The sequence below is a fragment of the Sebastes fasciatus genome, chromosome 24 (assembly GCF_043250625.1).
Source record: "Sebastes fasciatus isolate fSebFas1 chromosome 24, fSebFas1.pri, whole genome shotgun sequence".
In the NCBI taxonomy this organism is placed as follows: domain Eukaryota; kingdom Metazoa; phylum Chordata; class Actinopteri; order Perciformes; family Sebastidae; genus Sebastes; species Sebastes fasciatus.
This window is the reverse complement of record NC_133818.1, coordinates 13,684,648-13,699,270: the sequence shown is the minus strand read 5'-3', so window position 1 is coordinate 13,699,270 and position 14,623 is coordinate 13,684,648. Positions and strand designations below refer to the sequence as shown.

Genomic DNA, 14,623 nt, shown 5'->3' with positions numbered 1-14,623 from the left:
TCGGCCAATCAATTTGCGGCGCAGCGGTCACCTGCCCGGGTCAGAGCCCACATACGGCCGGTGTTTGTGCTGTTGTTGTGGCGATGGCGGGGGATTGGCAAACCGCCACGACATTATGGCGAAATAGGAAAACAGAGAGTTTTCCTCTGCGCCTGGTTCAGATGGTTGGCAGCGTGGACACACTTCATTATTTCTCTCTGGGTAAACACACTACAATGAGTGTACTCATCATGTACATTCACTCGAGTGCTTGTGCTACTAAATATTCCACTTGTTGCGTCAAACATTATCAGGCCCCTGCTGTGCTTCAATTCTATATCCCAAAGTAATTGTGTTGACGTTCTTTCATTCCCTTTGTGATGTACTGTGGAGTTCTTGCTACTGAATAGGAGGCTATGGAGGGAGATTATTAACAGCAAAGTAATGATGTTTACATTCTCTGATTCACGTCGTGATGGAGCCGTGATGATCGCGACAACCGGAGGGTTTCTCTGTGTTTACAGTCGACTAGTCTCACTGAAAATGCTAAACAATGGCTGCTTGATATTTCCCTCATTATCAAAAATATTTACTAAAATTGTAGGAAGGAACAAAAGAAATTTGAGATTTTCAGATTTTTGTTATTGAGAATCCGAATCAGGTTTATTGCCGAGTAGGTTTTTTCAAGAAATTTGCTTTGCTGTAATGGTGCATAACATAAACGTAATAAGATCACATTAAATTTGAATAAAAGTAAGTACAGAAACATAAATATGGAATAGAAGAAAATCCCAATAAAAATACAAACAATACTATAAAAAATATGTACAATATATCTGAATTAAAATCAAAGAGCTTTGCAGTTTTTAGAGGTTTGTGCAGATATGAGCAAAATTGTCCAAGTAATTGTTATCTTAAATGTGGCATTGCTTCTTTTACTTAAAGGGATAGTTTTCTTGCTAAGGATTGGATGAGAAAATTGGTACCACTCTCATAAGCTGAGACTGCTATCAATCTTTTTGTCTAATTTTCTGAAAGTAGGTGAAAAAGCTAATTCCCCAACTATTCCTTTATTTTAAGAACGTCAATAATTCCTCTACTAATATAAGGGGCTTTAGATAAATGTAACCACTGCATCCTATGACCCTCAGTATGCTTTAAAGATCTCCTTTTTTCACTCTCTCGCTCTCTATTATTTGGCACATGTTCTCCCTCCCTTCCTCTCTTCTGTCCTCTATCTTAACAACCCCCTTTTCAAAGCCAACTGAAGAACCAAGGGAAAATGATTCTCCCCTTTGCTCGAAAATTGTGTCTCTTCCGAAGGATGCGGCTTCTCCTGGAGGACAGGTTCCCCGTCATTACCTTGAGAGTGCAAAAGATCACTCAGAGAAGAGGGCTCCCAGTTATTTATTCGGCTCACATGCGCCCAAACACACAGGGGCATGTGCTCAGATACACACCGAGACACAGAGACGCACACATGAATGGAGAGGACGCATTAATGCTCATGGACACACCGCAGAGGATGTTTCTGGCTTGAAAAATATCTCGGGGCTATGTGGTGGAGGATCCAAGAGGCTGATACAACAGAACCAAGCTATTGGACTTTAATGCTGGGAGGATTAAGCTCCATGAGTTCGGGTTGTGTGGTCTGCAAAACACCTACTGTTAAATGGACTCCCTGCTGTAACTGGGAACACATACCTGTATTAGTAAGGAGTGGAATCAGATTTAATCAAATTCATCCATGAGCAGTTTGGTGTAGTTTAGCTTAGGCAATAATGGAAAGGACAGGTCGTTCAGAGGCTAGTAGGAACATAAGAAACCCCATTGATTCCACTGAATTGATTCGCTAATTCACTCAATAAAAACAAATTATCAGATTTCCACTCAATCAGTCGAGCACCTTCACCCACACTAGTCACAAAACAGGAATTGCAGTCAATCCCAATCAAACTATTGCAGAATTGAATGTCACAGTTCCGCGTGGGTCGAGGACAGTTGTGAATAATCCTCCCTCTTGCTCTTTCTCACTTATAGGAGCACTAAGAAACTGACACTTCCCCCCCCTGCCGCTACAGGTGAAATCGAATCCAATTACGGCAATAAGTACCTGCTTAAGTAACCTGCTCCTCAAGCTCTTGGGAAATCATCCATCATAGTGGAATAAAGGGTTAAGACCTCCCACAATAACCCCCCCCATCCCTGACTCAGATAGATGAAACAAGCGAGTGTTTTGCCTTTAACGATGACCAATATGGATCAATTCCAGTAGTCTGACTGATAAGGGAGTCCTTTAGAAAGAGGAAATGATCTGAAGAATGGCACAGTGGGTCATTTCTGAACGTGTAATTTATGGGTTTACTGTAATTTCATGGCAGCAACATTAGCAACACATTGACAACTGGTATGAAAAGACAGCTTTCATAATGTATCACACCAGTGTGGCGTAAAAGGGGAATTCATATGAAGCCTTATGAACAGCTGATGACTCCAACTGTCTTGGTTGTCTCGTGCTATTGAGTGTTCTTTTAAATTTTCTTGCATTATCAAGATATATGCCTAAAAAAAACCCACGAATGAATATCATAGCTTTAAAGTTAATTTTGTGTGGATTTTGGCGGTCCCTGTGGACAAAAGCGGTAGTGTTTCCGAGCACCAGAGTCCCTTTAGAAAACCTCTAATTTTTCTGCAGCAGGGTCTGACAGTCTGCCCTGCTCAGTCCTGGTTCTGGTTCTCCCGTGACTCCCTTCCCTGCCGCGGGCCCAGCAATACGGCTTAAAGTTACTATGAAGAACTTTAAGAAAAACAATGTTTCCTTACAATTAAAACATTTAAAACGTGTTTGTTGTGATGCAATTTACATGTTAGAAGTGTCCATATCAGGATAAAATCCAGATCCAACACACTACACTTTACAATTAGCCATTTCTATGCATCTCTGTTAGTAAGATCACAAAGCTGATCCCATCTGTCTTGGTTTTCCTGGGCTAGATGCAAATCTGCTGCTCCCTCAACCCACACAGATCATTTCATCAGATGAACGCTACAACTGTACGACCACATGGTTTTGAAATCCCCGGAGCTGCTTTGTTTTCTCCAGCTCTTTATACGAGACGGAGAGAACTACGGCTAATTTCTGTGTAATTTCGGCATCTCTTCTGCAGCCATGATCACAGGGGACAGAGTCTTGGTTGCATTTTGATTCAGCAATCTGTGATATTGGGTAGCTGTTCAATCTGCTCAAGAAACACAAAGTAGTTATGTATAAATTCCATAAGTGTAAGTCCTACATAACCTCCCGTTACTGCAACATGGCAATGCTATAACTGGTTAATATAATGACATTGTGATAAATGGATGAATGGCCTGCAGTAGAGCAACACAAGATGCTCCGTCCATATACGTAGAGAATTTAGCTTGACCAGTGAAACAACTGACTGCAATTTTAATTCTACAACAATGGGCAACTCTGGGGTCTGGAAAGTGAAGCCAATGCCTTAAACTTGCATGTCACTTCTGGTTGCAAAAAAAAAATGGCGATGGCCAAAAACCAAGATGGCGACGGCCAAAAGCGAAGATGGCGACAGCCAGAAACCAAGATGGTGACTGTCAAAAACCAAGATGGCAATGGCCAAAAACCAACACGGCAATGGCCAAAAACCAAGATGGCGACGGCAAAAAGCGAAGATGGCGACAGCCAGAAACCAAGATGGTGACTGTCAAAAACCAAGATGGCAATTGCAAAAAAAACAAGATGGCGACGGCCAAAATATAAGAAGGCAAGGGCCAAAAAAACACGATGGCGATGGCCAAAAGCTAAGATGGCGACGGCCAGAAACCAATATGGTGACAGTCAAAAACCAAGATGGTGACGGCCGAAAAACCAACATGGTGACCGCCAGAAACTTAGATGGCGCCGACCAAAAACCTGAGATAGCGACGGCCAAAATGCCGAACTTGAGGCTTCAAAACAGCAGTCCACAAACCAATGGGTGTCTCGGTAACTACGTCCACTTGTTATTTACAGTATATAGTCTATGTTCTACAAGCACGTCTTGGAGGCATAGCTGCACTGGAAGCAGGAAACCTCAGTGGGTAGAACCACACATCGTTTAGCAAACTGGCAACCTTTGAGAGCACAAAATCATCTCTTGTAGAATATTAACAGTTGTTGTCTTGTCTAGAAAAATCAGTGCCAGTGGTAAATCAGCCCTATCACAGCAGATGTCTGCCTGCGCATCATGTAATAGCACCCTACTGCCATCCCGGAGTTATAACTCAGAGAAGTTAAATCTCCCCCAGCAGTTACACTATCAAGCAGTCTGGCTGCGTCGACTTCATTTGCAGAGAAAACACAAATGTTCTTTGGGTAAGCAAAAGTACACACCATATCTCAAGCCTTACTGCTGTTTCCACGATTTCCGAGTGCAGATTGTGTTTGTGTAGCGGAGGAACGGGTGTTTAATTCCTTAATTTCTTGCGCCGTCACTCATCCCCCCTGAAAGAATAAAGCGTGTTGGTGATGTGCTTCTGAGACGGAGTTCAAGGCAGACTAGTCAGTGGCCTATCATGTCATTGTGACGGGTTGTGGAAATGATCAGTGTGTCAAGCAGTGAGGATAATTAGGATCAACGGGGGCGAGCTGGAAGACAACAATAGACCCAAACACTTGGTGTTTGTTCGCAAAATGACACCGCTCTCTGATGTTTTTTGCAGCACACATCATGCGTAGATCTTACAGGAAAAAACCTGAGTTAGTAACCGAAAGGTCATACAGATCAGGGACATTGTGAAAGCAGTTTGAAACTGTTTTGAAAGCTGTTTAAATAAAAATGTGCAATAATAACATCTTTTTGCCAATATCGGAGCTCGTGTGTGGCGACACTGGACTTGGAAAGCCTCTACGTGTCACCATCCGTCGCATTCTGGCTCATGCAGACATCAAAACAAACCCATGATGTCTATTACAACCCCGCTACGGCGCCACCAGATGCCGCCCCTCTCTCCTAACCCGATTGTCGTCTCTTACCTTGGCGATCTGGACACACCAGTTGAGCAGCAGCTGCGACCCGATGTTGTCCTTGTGCTCGTGCACGTAGTCGAGGAGGCAGCCGTGGGGCATGAGCTGGGTGACCAGCTGGATGGTGGGGCTCAGGCAGACGCCCAGCAGACGCACCAGGTGGGGGTGCTCCATGCTGGCCATGATCAGGGCCTCCTGGGTGAGAGGGGGGGGGGGGAGGGGGACAAAGAGGGACTAAGAAGACTGCTGCATTTCATGGCTCAGTAAGGTTGTGAAAATGTTCTTGCCAAAATGCACCTTGGGAGTTGTAGTTAAAGGGATAGTTTGGGTGTACCAGCATGGAAGCAAAGCAATGTCCTGCTGTGGACGGGGCCGGCAGCAAAACATATTTTACCCACCTAAAAAAATCAATATTAGCTTAAGTGTACGCTGTATTTAGAATATTTCCGGTGCTTTACCTTGCCGCCAGACATCTCTTTCCGACCGCAAACTGAAGCCGTTGTATTCATCTATGCTCTCGCCAAAGCCACCAGACTCCATTCACAAAATCAGTTATTTTACCTCACAGAACACAGAGGTTTGCTGGTCTACCGCTTGCCTCGATCTGTTAGTGTGTTTGTGTTATTGTGTGACTTTGGTGAATCCGAACTAACCAAAGTCACACAATAACACAAACAAACTAACTGATCGATGCAAGCGGTAGACCAGCAACTCCCGTGTTCTGTAAAGTAAAATTACTGTTTTTTTCAATAGAGTCTGGTTGCTTTGGCGAGAGCATAGATAACAGCGTCAGTTCCCCGTTGGAAACATAGACTGTAGAGCTGTCTCACGGCAAGGTAAACTGGCAAAGATATTTGAAATATAGCGTACACTTAAACTGATATTGATTCTTTTAGGTGACTGTTTTGCCGCTGCCCCGTCCACAGCAGTACATTGCTTTGGTTTCCGTGCGGTAACTCCTGTCTGCTTCTCCAAACTGGGGGCGTGCTGCCTGCCATCTATCCGCCTGCTATATATATTCTACTCATCAAGTAGTATTAGTTACTATCTTTTAAGTAGAACTGTGTCTGTCCATGCATCTGTTCCCCATGGATAATACCGCGCTGTATTCCAAAGACTTCCTCCTGGAGGTGGAGTTGGATGCATAAATTAAGACCTTGCCAGATGATGACTATATCTGCATGCAAAGCATCTGTCCACAGAGTATTCCCACTGTGCGAGAAAATCCTGCAGAAATCCTCTTCAAAGCTGCACAAACGCAGCCTTTTTCATCTATATTTTAACATGCATACAACACAGAGGGTTCTCAAAATGTTGCACCGACGACACGCTGAAACGCCGCAATGCGAGCGAAAGCGGTGCATATTCAGCAAGTCTAACACGGGAGTCTGCCGCGTGTTTGATTTCTCCCTCTCCGGTTTTTGATACGGCGTGTAAAATGCATTTTCTGTCTCATCTCTTTCTCCGCAGCAGATGGCCAAAGAGGTTTGAACAGTTGGGACTCAACGTTGGGTAATTGTTATTGCGGAGCTGCGAGCAGAAGGATGTGTGGTGGTGATGAAGTGTTATGATGGCGAGGGCTCATACTCGTGGCCGGCGTGAATATGCATTACGGGGCCCGAGCAGAAGCTGCACTCGGAGTCATTGCTTAAAAACACTCACTTCAGTCGTTCCCCCTCGTCTCCTCTCTCTCTCGCGCGTTCGCGCACTTGGCAGCTCTCTAAAACACTCCACGCGCACACACTCAAGGACACACTCCTCTCTCTCGCTGTCTGTGCATGCAGCAAATGGTCGAGGAGGAGGAGGGTGGAGGAGGGTGGGGTATATCCAGGCTTGGCCCCAGGGGCAGCTGATAGATAGATGAGGTGCCTTTTTAAATTTAGGTGCTAAAGAATGAGCTTAGAGGGAGAGGGGTGGCGGTGTGAGTAGATTAATTCTAAACAGGAGGAAGGGGTGCAATAGGCCATAGAAAGGCTTTTGGCACCATCAGTGCCCTGATTTAAACAGAGCCTCCCGGCCCAAGGTAGTGCCACTACATCTCCACTTCATAAAACCACCTGCTCCCCCCCCGCCCCAACCGCCACGACATTATACAACTCTACGCCGGGCACACCTCACGCCTCGGGATCAAGACAGGGAAGAAAACGTGGAGTGTGTGGCGGCAGAAAAAGAGCGCTTTTTACTCTCCCCAAAAGAGCCGCGACTCGTAAACTACGTCCGGCTAAACTCCTCGCAAACGTTACAAGGACTTGTGTGTGTGCGCGAGTGTGTTTTCTCTCTCATCTCCCTGAGCGCTGACCTCCATTACTGCCGGCTGACCCTCCCTTCCCATCTAGCACACACACACACACTGTGTGACGGACTGGCAGAGCCCTGCAAAAACTGCTGTGTGAAAGCATGTGCATGTGAACACACTGAATTAGCACACTATTAAGCCTTTTTTTTTGCATTTAAATAATCAACCCCGCTCACTCAAATTCACATATTTTGCCAACACAAGCAAATCAGCCTGCAGCCTCTCAGGCCGCCGCCGCCGCCGCCGCCGCCACCTGGGGGGCCTTTTTGTTGTAAAGCGTGCGCTGTTTGGTTATGTGTGTGTGTGTGTGTGAGCGGCTTTTCGGAGTGTGTTTGGAGCTGGCACTCCAGTGGCTAGTTTCCCAGTGGCGAGGCGTGAGCCTGCCTTTAGATTGCTGTTTAACAAGCCGGCAGACAGAGCATATTGGCTCTGGATGGACAGAGACTCCCGCTGGGAGAAACAGTGGGAAGAGGAGGGAAGAGACGGGAGAGGAGGAGGAGGAGGAGAGGAGGAAGATGCAGGGACAGAAGAGGAGAGGAGCAAATTGGGCAGGAAAGGGAAATGGAAGATGGAGGCAATAGCCACGTTGCGTCAGTAATAAGACAAATCAGTCGATTTATCATCTAGATAAAGTCAGAAAATACAAAGTTCTACATGTGTTTCTAACAGGGCTGTCAAAGATAATGCGGTAATAACGTGTTAACGCAAATTTGTTTTAATGCCACTCATTTCTTTAACGCATTAACTTGCAACTTGCGGTTTTTAAGGTTGTAGCGGGCGCAGAGTGAAGATACTGGTGTCATGTGAAACTAGAAAAATCGCATGAATCCATCGGTGCCAATCATGTCATACTAGCTTGTCTTGAAGAAGGTTAAATAACGCTACAAACTTGCGCTAAATTTTGTAGAGGAAAAACTGGCATGGCCATTTTCAAAGGGGTCCCTTGACCTCTGACCTCCAGATATGTGAATGTAAATGGGTTCTATGGGTACCCATGAGTCTCCCCTTTACAGACATGCCCACTTTATGATAATCACATGCAGTTTGGGGCAAGTCATAGTCAAGTCAGCACACTGACAGCTGTTGTTGCCTGTTGGGCTGCAGTTTGCCATGTTGTGATTTGAGCATATTTTTTGGTACAATTTTATTTTGCTTCTAGGAGATTCACTGTGAATAAGTGACCAGTCTTATTTTTGTGCAAAGATTCATACACTAGTAGGAATGAAGCACAAAATGGAAAATTAAAACAGTGCTCTGTTTCTTAAATGTGAAAGTGTGATAACAATATTTTGTCCCTAAGATCAATTAATAATCGTGATCTCAATATTGATCAAAGTAATCGCGCTATTTATACATACATTTGCATAAATCAGCATATTTGCCCACTCTCATGCTGAGAAGAGAATTAAATTCTTGACAAATCTCCCTTTAAAGTACATTTTGAACGGATAAAAAATGTGCGATTAATCGCAATTAAATATTTTATTCGATTGACAGCTCTACTATCTCGGAGCGTAGCCGGAAAAATAGGCGTCACTCTCACGTTTGAGTGCGCCTTTAAGTTACATTTTGAACAGAAAAAAATGAAATGTGCGATTAATTTGCAATTAATCCCATTTAACTACGGACAATCATGTGATTAATCGCACTTAAATATTTGAATCCATTGACAGCCCCTAAAAAATACCCATCAGGGACTCCTAAAGCCCACGGTGACATTTTAAATGTGCTTTTTTTATCTGACCAAAGCTCTATATGTTGTTTCAGAGGAGGTGGACCAGGAGAATTCTGGGCATTTTTGATTGAAAAAAATAACCTAAACGATTAATCGATCGCAAAATAGTTGATAAATTTGAAATCATTTTAGCTTTTTACTGTCAAATACGAAGAAAAATAAAACGTGAATTGATAATCGTAAGAACATCAATGAAGTTCTTTACTAGAATAAAAATCAGCAGGAGTTGTTTTACTCTGTTTGGTTTGTGTGTGCGAGAGAGTCGGATGAAAGAGGTTAGTTAAGATGAAGAGGTGCAGGAGATTTAAACAGCTGGGCAAACATCCAAAACAACATTGAAGATGAACTGCTATGCCTTTTTTGGCGATAAGTAAATTGCGGTGTGAGAAAAAGAACGATGGGTAAAAGAGGTGGAGGGGAAGAAAAAGGAGGAGAGAGGTGACGACGATAAGGTGGGAAGAGTTGGAAACTCCCCAGCTTGCTCCCTTCCCTCCTCTTCTATCACTCCTGGACTCTCCAATAAAAGCCCTATCTCATAAACAAGTGCTGCTTTTTAATGGAGTCTCGTTCAATACGGGCCCGGCTGTATACAGCACAGTGGAGTTCACTTTATTACCGTACTCTCGTATAAGGATTTACCGCCGGACGCACAATCCCCACAAAGTGACATCTCTTCGACAAGGCACACAAAAAGTGGACACAAATTGTCGCGGGCGTAAATACTCACGTCCATGAACTCCACGTTGGCTTTGGGTCCGGTGGTCTCGTTGAGGATTTTAATAGCGACTGGGATCTTCACCGTCTCGCCTTCCGGGACCCAGATGCCCTGAAAATGTACAAGTAATCACCATAAACACCCGCAGAGGATTTTCATGGCTACTGTCCTCAGAATAGAGCACTTCTACTCACTGTATGGGCGCCACGGCAAAAGAGCTCAACATCATAATATGGCTATAAATTGATGTATGCAGATTAATTGTAGTAAAATATGGACGATAAAAGCAAATAGGCCCATCAATACTGTAATTGAGAGGAATTTAAAGGCGCTGCTTGAAAACGCACTATTTATTCAATGAGTTTCCGGGGTGCTGTGAATAATCTTTTTTTTTTTTTTTGCCAAGGGCAGCGAAGTTGGCAAGCAAACAGCGGTTTCCGTTCCAGGTCCTTGAGCCGCCCTAGGCTCACGTCTGTCAGGAAACAAAGGGAAATGTTTATGCTTATTGTTTAGGTTGTCAGGCGGGGTTGTTCCGACTCGCGGCGAGGGGCACCGAAAGAAGCGTTTTGCTTGAGTGTCTTCAATGCCATCTCGCTGACTCACTGATGTGTGATTTATAATGCGGAGGAAAGGGGGATGAGGAGGGTGTGAATTATGTACCCACCGACGTGGCACTTTGTAAATACAGACTGACCTTGTAGACGGTTCCAAAAGCTCCAGATCCCAGAATCTTGACCCTCTTCAGCTCGGTTTCTTTCAGGATTCGCAGCTGGGCCTGGTTAGGGGCCGTTCCGCTCGGCGTCAGGGGCTCCACCAGCTGACAAAAGACACATGTAGACTGTTTATTAACCCTCTGAGACCCACGAGAGACCTGTCTTCTTTAGGGGGGGTACAGGGAGGTCTTTAGGGGGAGATAGCAGGTCAACAGTAGAAGTGGTGTACATCATCTGAAAGTTGAGAACCTGAAGATTAATTTGAGACGCAGCTCGGCACGCACTGTGTGTCAAGTTGTTCTAGTCATAAATCAGAAATAAACATGAATTAATTATCTAAAATAAATTGTGTATAAGGGCTTAGAACGTTATGATAGAAATATATGATTTCCATTCCCATGCTCTGTTATGTCTCATAAGTTGTTGCAGCAGTTTTGGGGTTGATACCATTTGTTACACAGATTTGCTGCTAAATTTAACCCTTTTTTACCACTCGAGAATTGATAAAAATGATTAATAATCCCTCCAAAATACCACATTAAGACACCAAGACCTTGGGGAACAACGTAGAAAAAGCCATGCTGTGATTTGGGATCAAAAACCTTTGACATTTGATTAGATGGCGAGCACTTTTGTCCTGGAAAACTCTACTCAGAAACCCCCTTATTGTCAATCTAACCAGTAAAGCCATCCATCCTCTGAATGCTCTAGGTCTCTAGTTTGTGGCTGTAAAGTTTCACGAGGCTGTGATTATCCTAGAGGTCACCACAGGTCATTTTATACAGTGAGGCCAAATTTAGCATGACTTGGCTGCTGTCAATGGATTCATTAGGTTGTCTAGCTTCATATGATATGTAGCTTCACTTTAGCCCGAAAACTGAATTGCAAATAGTGCCACGAAAACATGAACACACTCCTCTTTTGCTTTTGTTGTGAAACCCTGAGCCAGCGTGCCTTTTCTTTTCGCTTCAAGCCAAATATTTGTAACCTCACGCTCTTGGCACTCTGAAGGCGAAAAACATTTTCTCTTAAGAGTGTGCAGCAGGGGTGAGATCGTCCCCCTTTTAAAATAATACGTCTTGGAAAATAGAAGTGCAAGGTGAACATCAAGGTTTATGTGTTAGGATGAAAAAAACAAAAACAGCCCAAAAAAAAACAGCGACTGCCCCGTCCTGATAGGGATGATTTTGGACTACACACACACACACACACACACACACACACGCTGCATTTATGAAACACAAATAATTCAGTTGTGTGAAACGTGAGGTGCTGTCGGATCTGGCAGTTACCGAAACGTGGACCGCGGCGCTAAACAAATCACAGTCTGGCGTCAGCTGCTATCGCGGGCCGACAAAGAGTAGCGGCTCACCGGCTGTGCACATACAAAACAATTCCAATTCAAGGTTATGACGGGCCCTCCTCCGCGCTGCCTTGGCTGCCAGCAACAGCTGACACTGAGCAGCATCCCAGCAGCTGGCCGGCCACCCACCCGCCTCGCCACTAGCCGCTCCACAAAGCCCCGGCTACTAAATATAAAAGAGCAGGAGCTGGCACCTGTAACCGAGCGGTGGGAGCGATCCGAGCCAGAGGGGAAGGAGACACACACAATAACACATGCAGATACATGTACAGTAGATTCACAAATATTGACAGCACACACAGATGGAAGCGCATATCCGACCACACACACGAGAAGTCAATACCGCCGATCGATACGTGTCTTAATGAGCCTATCGGGTCCCTCATTCGCCGCCGTTTATCAGCGCCATAATCACCCAGCTCAACCACGGCCATCAAACAATATAATGAGCCCATATATCAGTCGGTCAGCCGTACGAGCACTTCCTTAATGTGATATAAAACCATCAGCACAATAGGAGCGGCGATCGCGCTCGCTGGCGGGGGCCCCGCGCGGCAGAACGGATGACATTGCCCCGCGGCTCGGCAATGACACGCCGTTTAATGGCCGTTGTTATGGCTGGGGCCCCGGAGGCGCGGCGCGAGCCTGCTGGGATGTCACCGCAGGAAGTGAGGTAGCAGATGGGGAAGTGGGAGGAGGACGAGGGATAAATGGGCGATGGAGGAAGTGAATGAGATGACAGGAGGAAGCAGCGACTCAGTCATCATGTAATGGTGAAAACCTCCATCTGAGTCATTTAGTGCACTCACAAGCTGATTTATCGTCAGAACAAAATAGTAGGGGTGGGGGGATTTAATCGATTCTGATTGGTCAATCACGGCGTAATCAGGGGCCTTTAAGTTGTTGGTTTTCACACTAAATGACTGACCGGCAACAGGGGGATCAAACACATAGATTGCATATAACAAGTGGACGTGACGTCACCCATTGGTTTGTAGACGGCCGTTTTGAAGCCTCGAGTTCGACATTTTGGCCGTCGCCATCTTGGTTTCTTGCAACCGAAAGCTAATACAACCAAAACGCTGAATTTTTTAGGCGACCAAAATGTTACAATAAATTTCCATGAACTGAAAACACTCTGTGAAAGGGTTAAAGTTCTAAGACGAACACACGGACAACTCCCAGACCGGACAACGTTGTGGTAGCGACCTGTCAATCACAAGGTAGCCCCGCACTAAAGCATCCCCTGCTTTATGGTCTATCTGACTCTAAATGGGACCATCATTTACTAAATGAACATCATGCAGTATTGAAGAAGACTTGAAACTAGCGATTGAGACCATTAACTCATGTTTACAATGTTTACTGAGGTAATAAATCAAGTGAGAAGTGAGGCTCATTTTCTCATAGACTTCTATACAATCTAGACTTCTTTTTTTGCAACCAGAGGAGTCGCCCCCTGCTGGCTGTTAGAAAGAATGCAAGTTTAAGACACTTCAGCATTGACCTCACTTCCTAATGAGTATGTCTGGCCTCCAAACTACAATTTGTCACGAAAAAACACGCAAGAGGTGACACGGTAAGTGACTTAATACCGTGCCAGTAGTCATGCATTGTTGATGTTGTCATTGGCACGCTGGTCCAGAAAATAGCATGTTTCCACACGTCTTTACTATTTATAGCCCGCTTCATCTAGGTTTAACAACAACTTTGGTCCGCCAGGTTTCGCCTCAACCCGTGTCTTGCACTCTCATTGGCTGTAGCTCCCCGATAGGTGCATCTGCGATGCGTCTGCGATGCCTCTTGGCTCATGTGGGGAGCTCAAAAAACTGTCGGCGAGTGGAAAATCAGGGCTAAAGTGATGTAGTGTGAACCAGGCATAAGGCAAGGTAACCCAGGGTGACCAACGTGACTTATTAAGTGACAGGGGTTGTGTTAGGCCTTCAAATGAGCCCATTACATGAAGTATTAAATTACACAGAAGCACTGGCTGTCGACTGTATTTACAACAAGGTCAAGCGTTGCTCACATCCATCATATCAGCCTGGTGTTTGGACCAAAGAGCATCATTTGCATCAGTTTGTTGGTGCATACAGTGAAACCCAGTGACGCTGTAGGTAGAGAGGACTGGAGAGATTGGGAAAGAGACGCAGGGAGGAGAATGACGGAGCAGTGGTATGAGCAAATGGTGACAGGCTGTAGCTGTTATTGTTTCATTAGGACGAAGCAGGACCGGACTGATTAGGGGAGGAGAGGAGAGGTCTATTAAATAAGATGCACACCCGTGGCCTACAAAACTCTCCTGAGCTCGTTCTCACTCGCACACTCTCGCCACGCCACTTTATTTTAGCGGCTAATAATGCACCTTGCCTTTGCCAAATGAGCCTCACCGGTGGCTCGGGGCGGAGGACTCGGATGCTTCATTGGACAAATAAGCAGTATGTTCGAGCCTCGGGCAGGAATACGTTCACAGAATTATTCTGTATTGAGTAAGTCAACAATGTCCCCAAACATAGAGCCGTACTGCGGACCCATGGGTATACACTTTAATGTTGACATATAAAATTCATCATGTGTTAACTGCAATCAGGGGAAACAAGATTTCCATGCCACAAGCTTTTGCCTAAAGCATAATATTGTGTGGAACGAGGCTGGTATCTATGCATGTTTGTATCTCAATTAAACTTTAAAGGTTCCATATTGTAAAAAGTGAGATTGTCATGTCTTTTTTTTTTATCATAAAGCAGGTTTAAGTGCTACATAAATACTGTGAAATGCTCAATTCACAGAGAAACGCGC

General features: G+C 44.9%; 1 protein-coding gene across 14 annotated transcripts in view; it reads right to left on the bottom strand.

Moving 5' to 3' along the window:
* LOC141762924 (receptor tyrosine-protein kinase erbB-4-like) overlaps positions 1–14,623 on the bottom strand; it is a 343,760-nt gene that overhangs the window by 94,915 nt on the left and 234,222 nt on the right. For 13 of the 14 annotated variants that reach the window (XR_012592935.1, XR_012592934.1, XR_012592937.1 and 10 more), the window contains 3 exons: positions 10,443–10,565; positions 9,761–9,859; positions 5,012–5,197 (listed from right to left, as the gene is read on the bottom strand). Coding sequence is in view for 7 of the 14 variants with exons in the window: in XM_074627098.1 (XP_074483199.1) it covers positions 5,012–5,197; positions 9,761–9,859; positions 10,443–10,565 (408 nt within the window). In the remaining 7 variants the exon portion in view is untranslated. The remainder of the gene's footprint in view (positions 1–5,011; positions 5,198–9,760; positions 9,860–10,442; positions 10,566–14,623) is intronic. The other variant, XM_074627096.1, reaches the window with a different exon arrangement.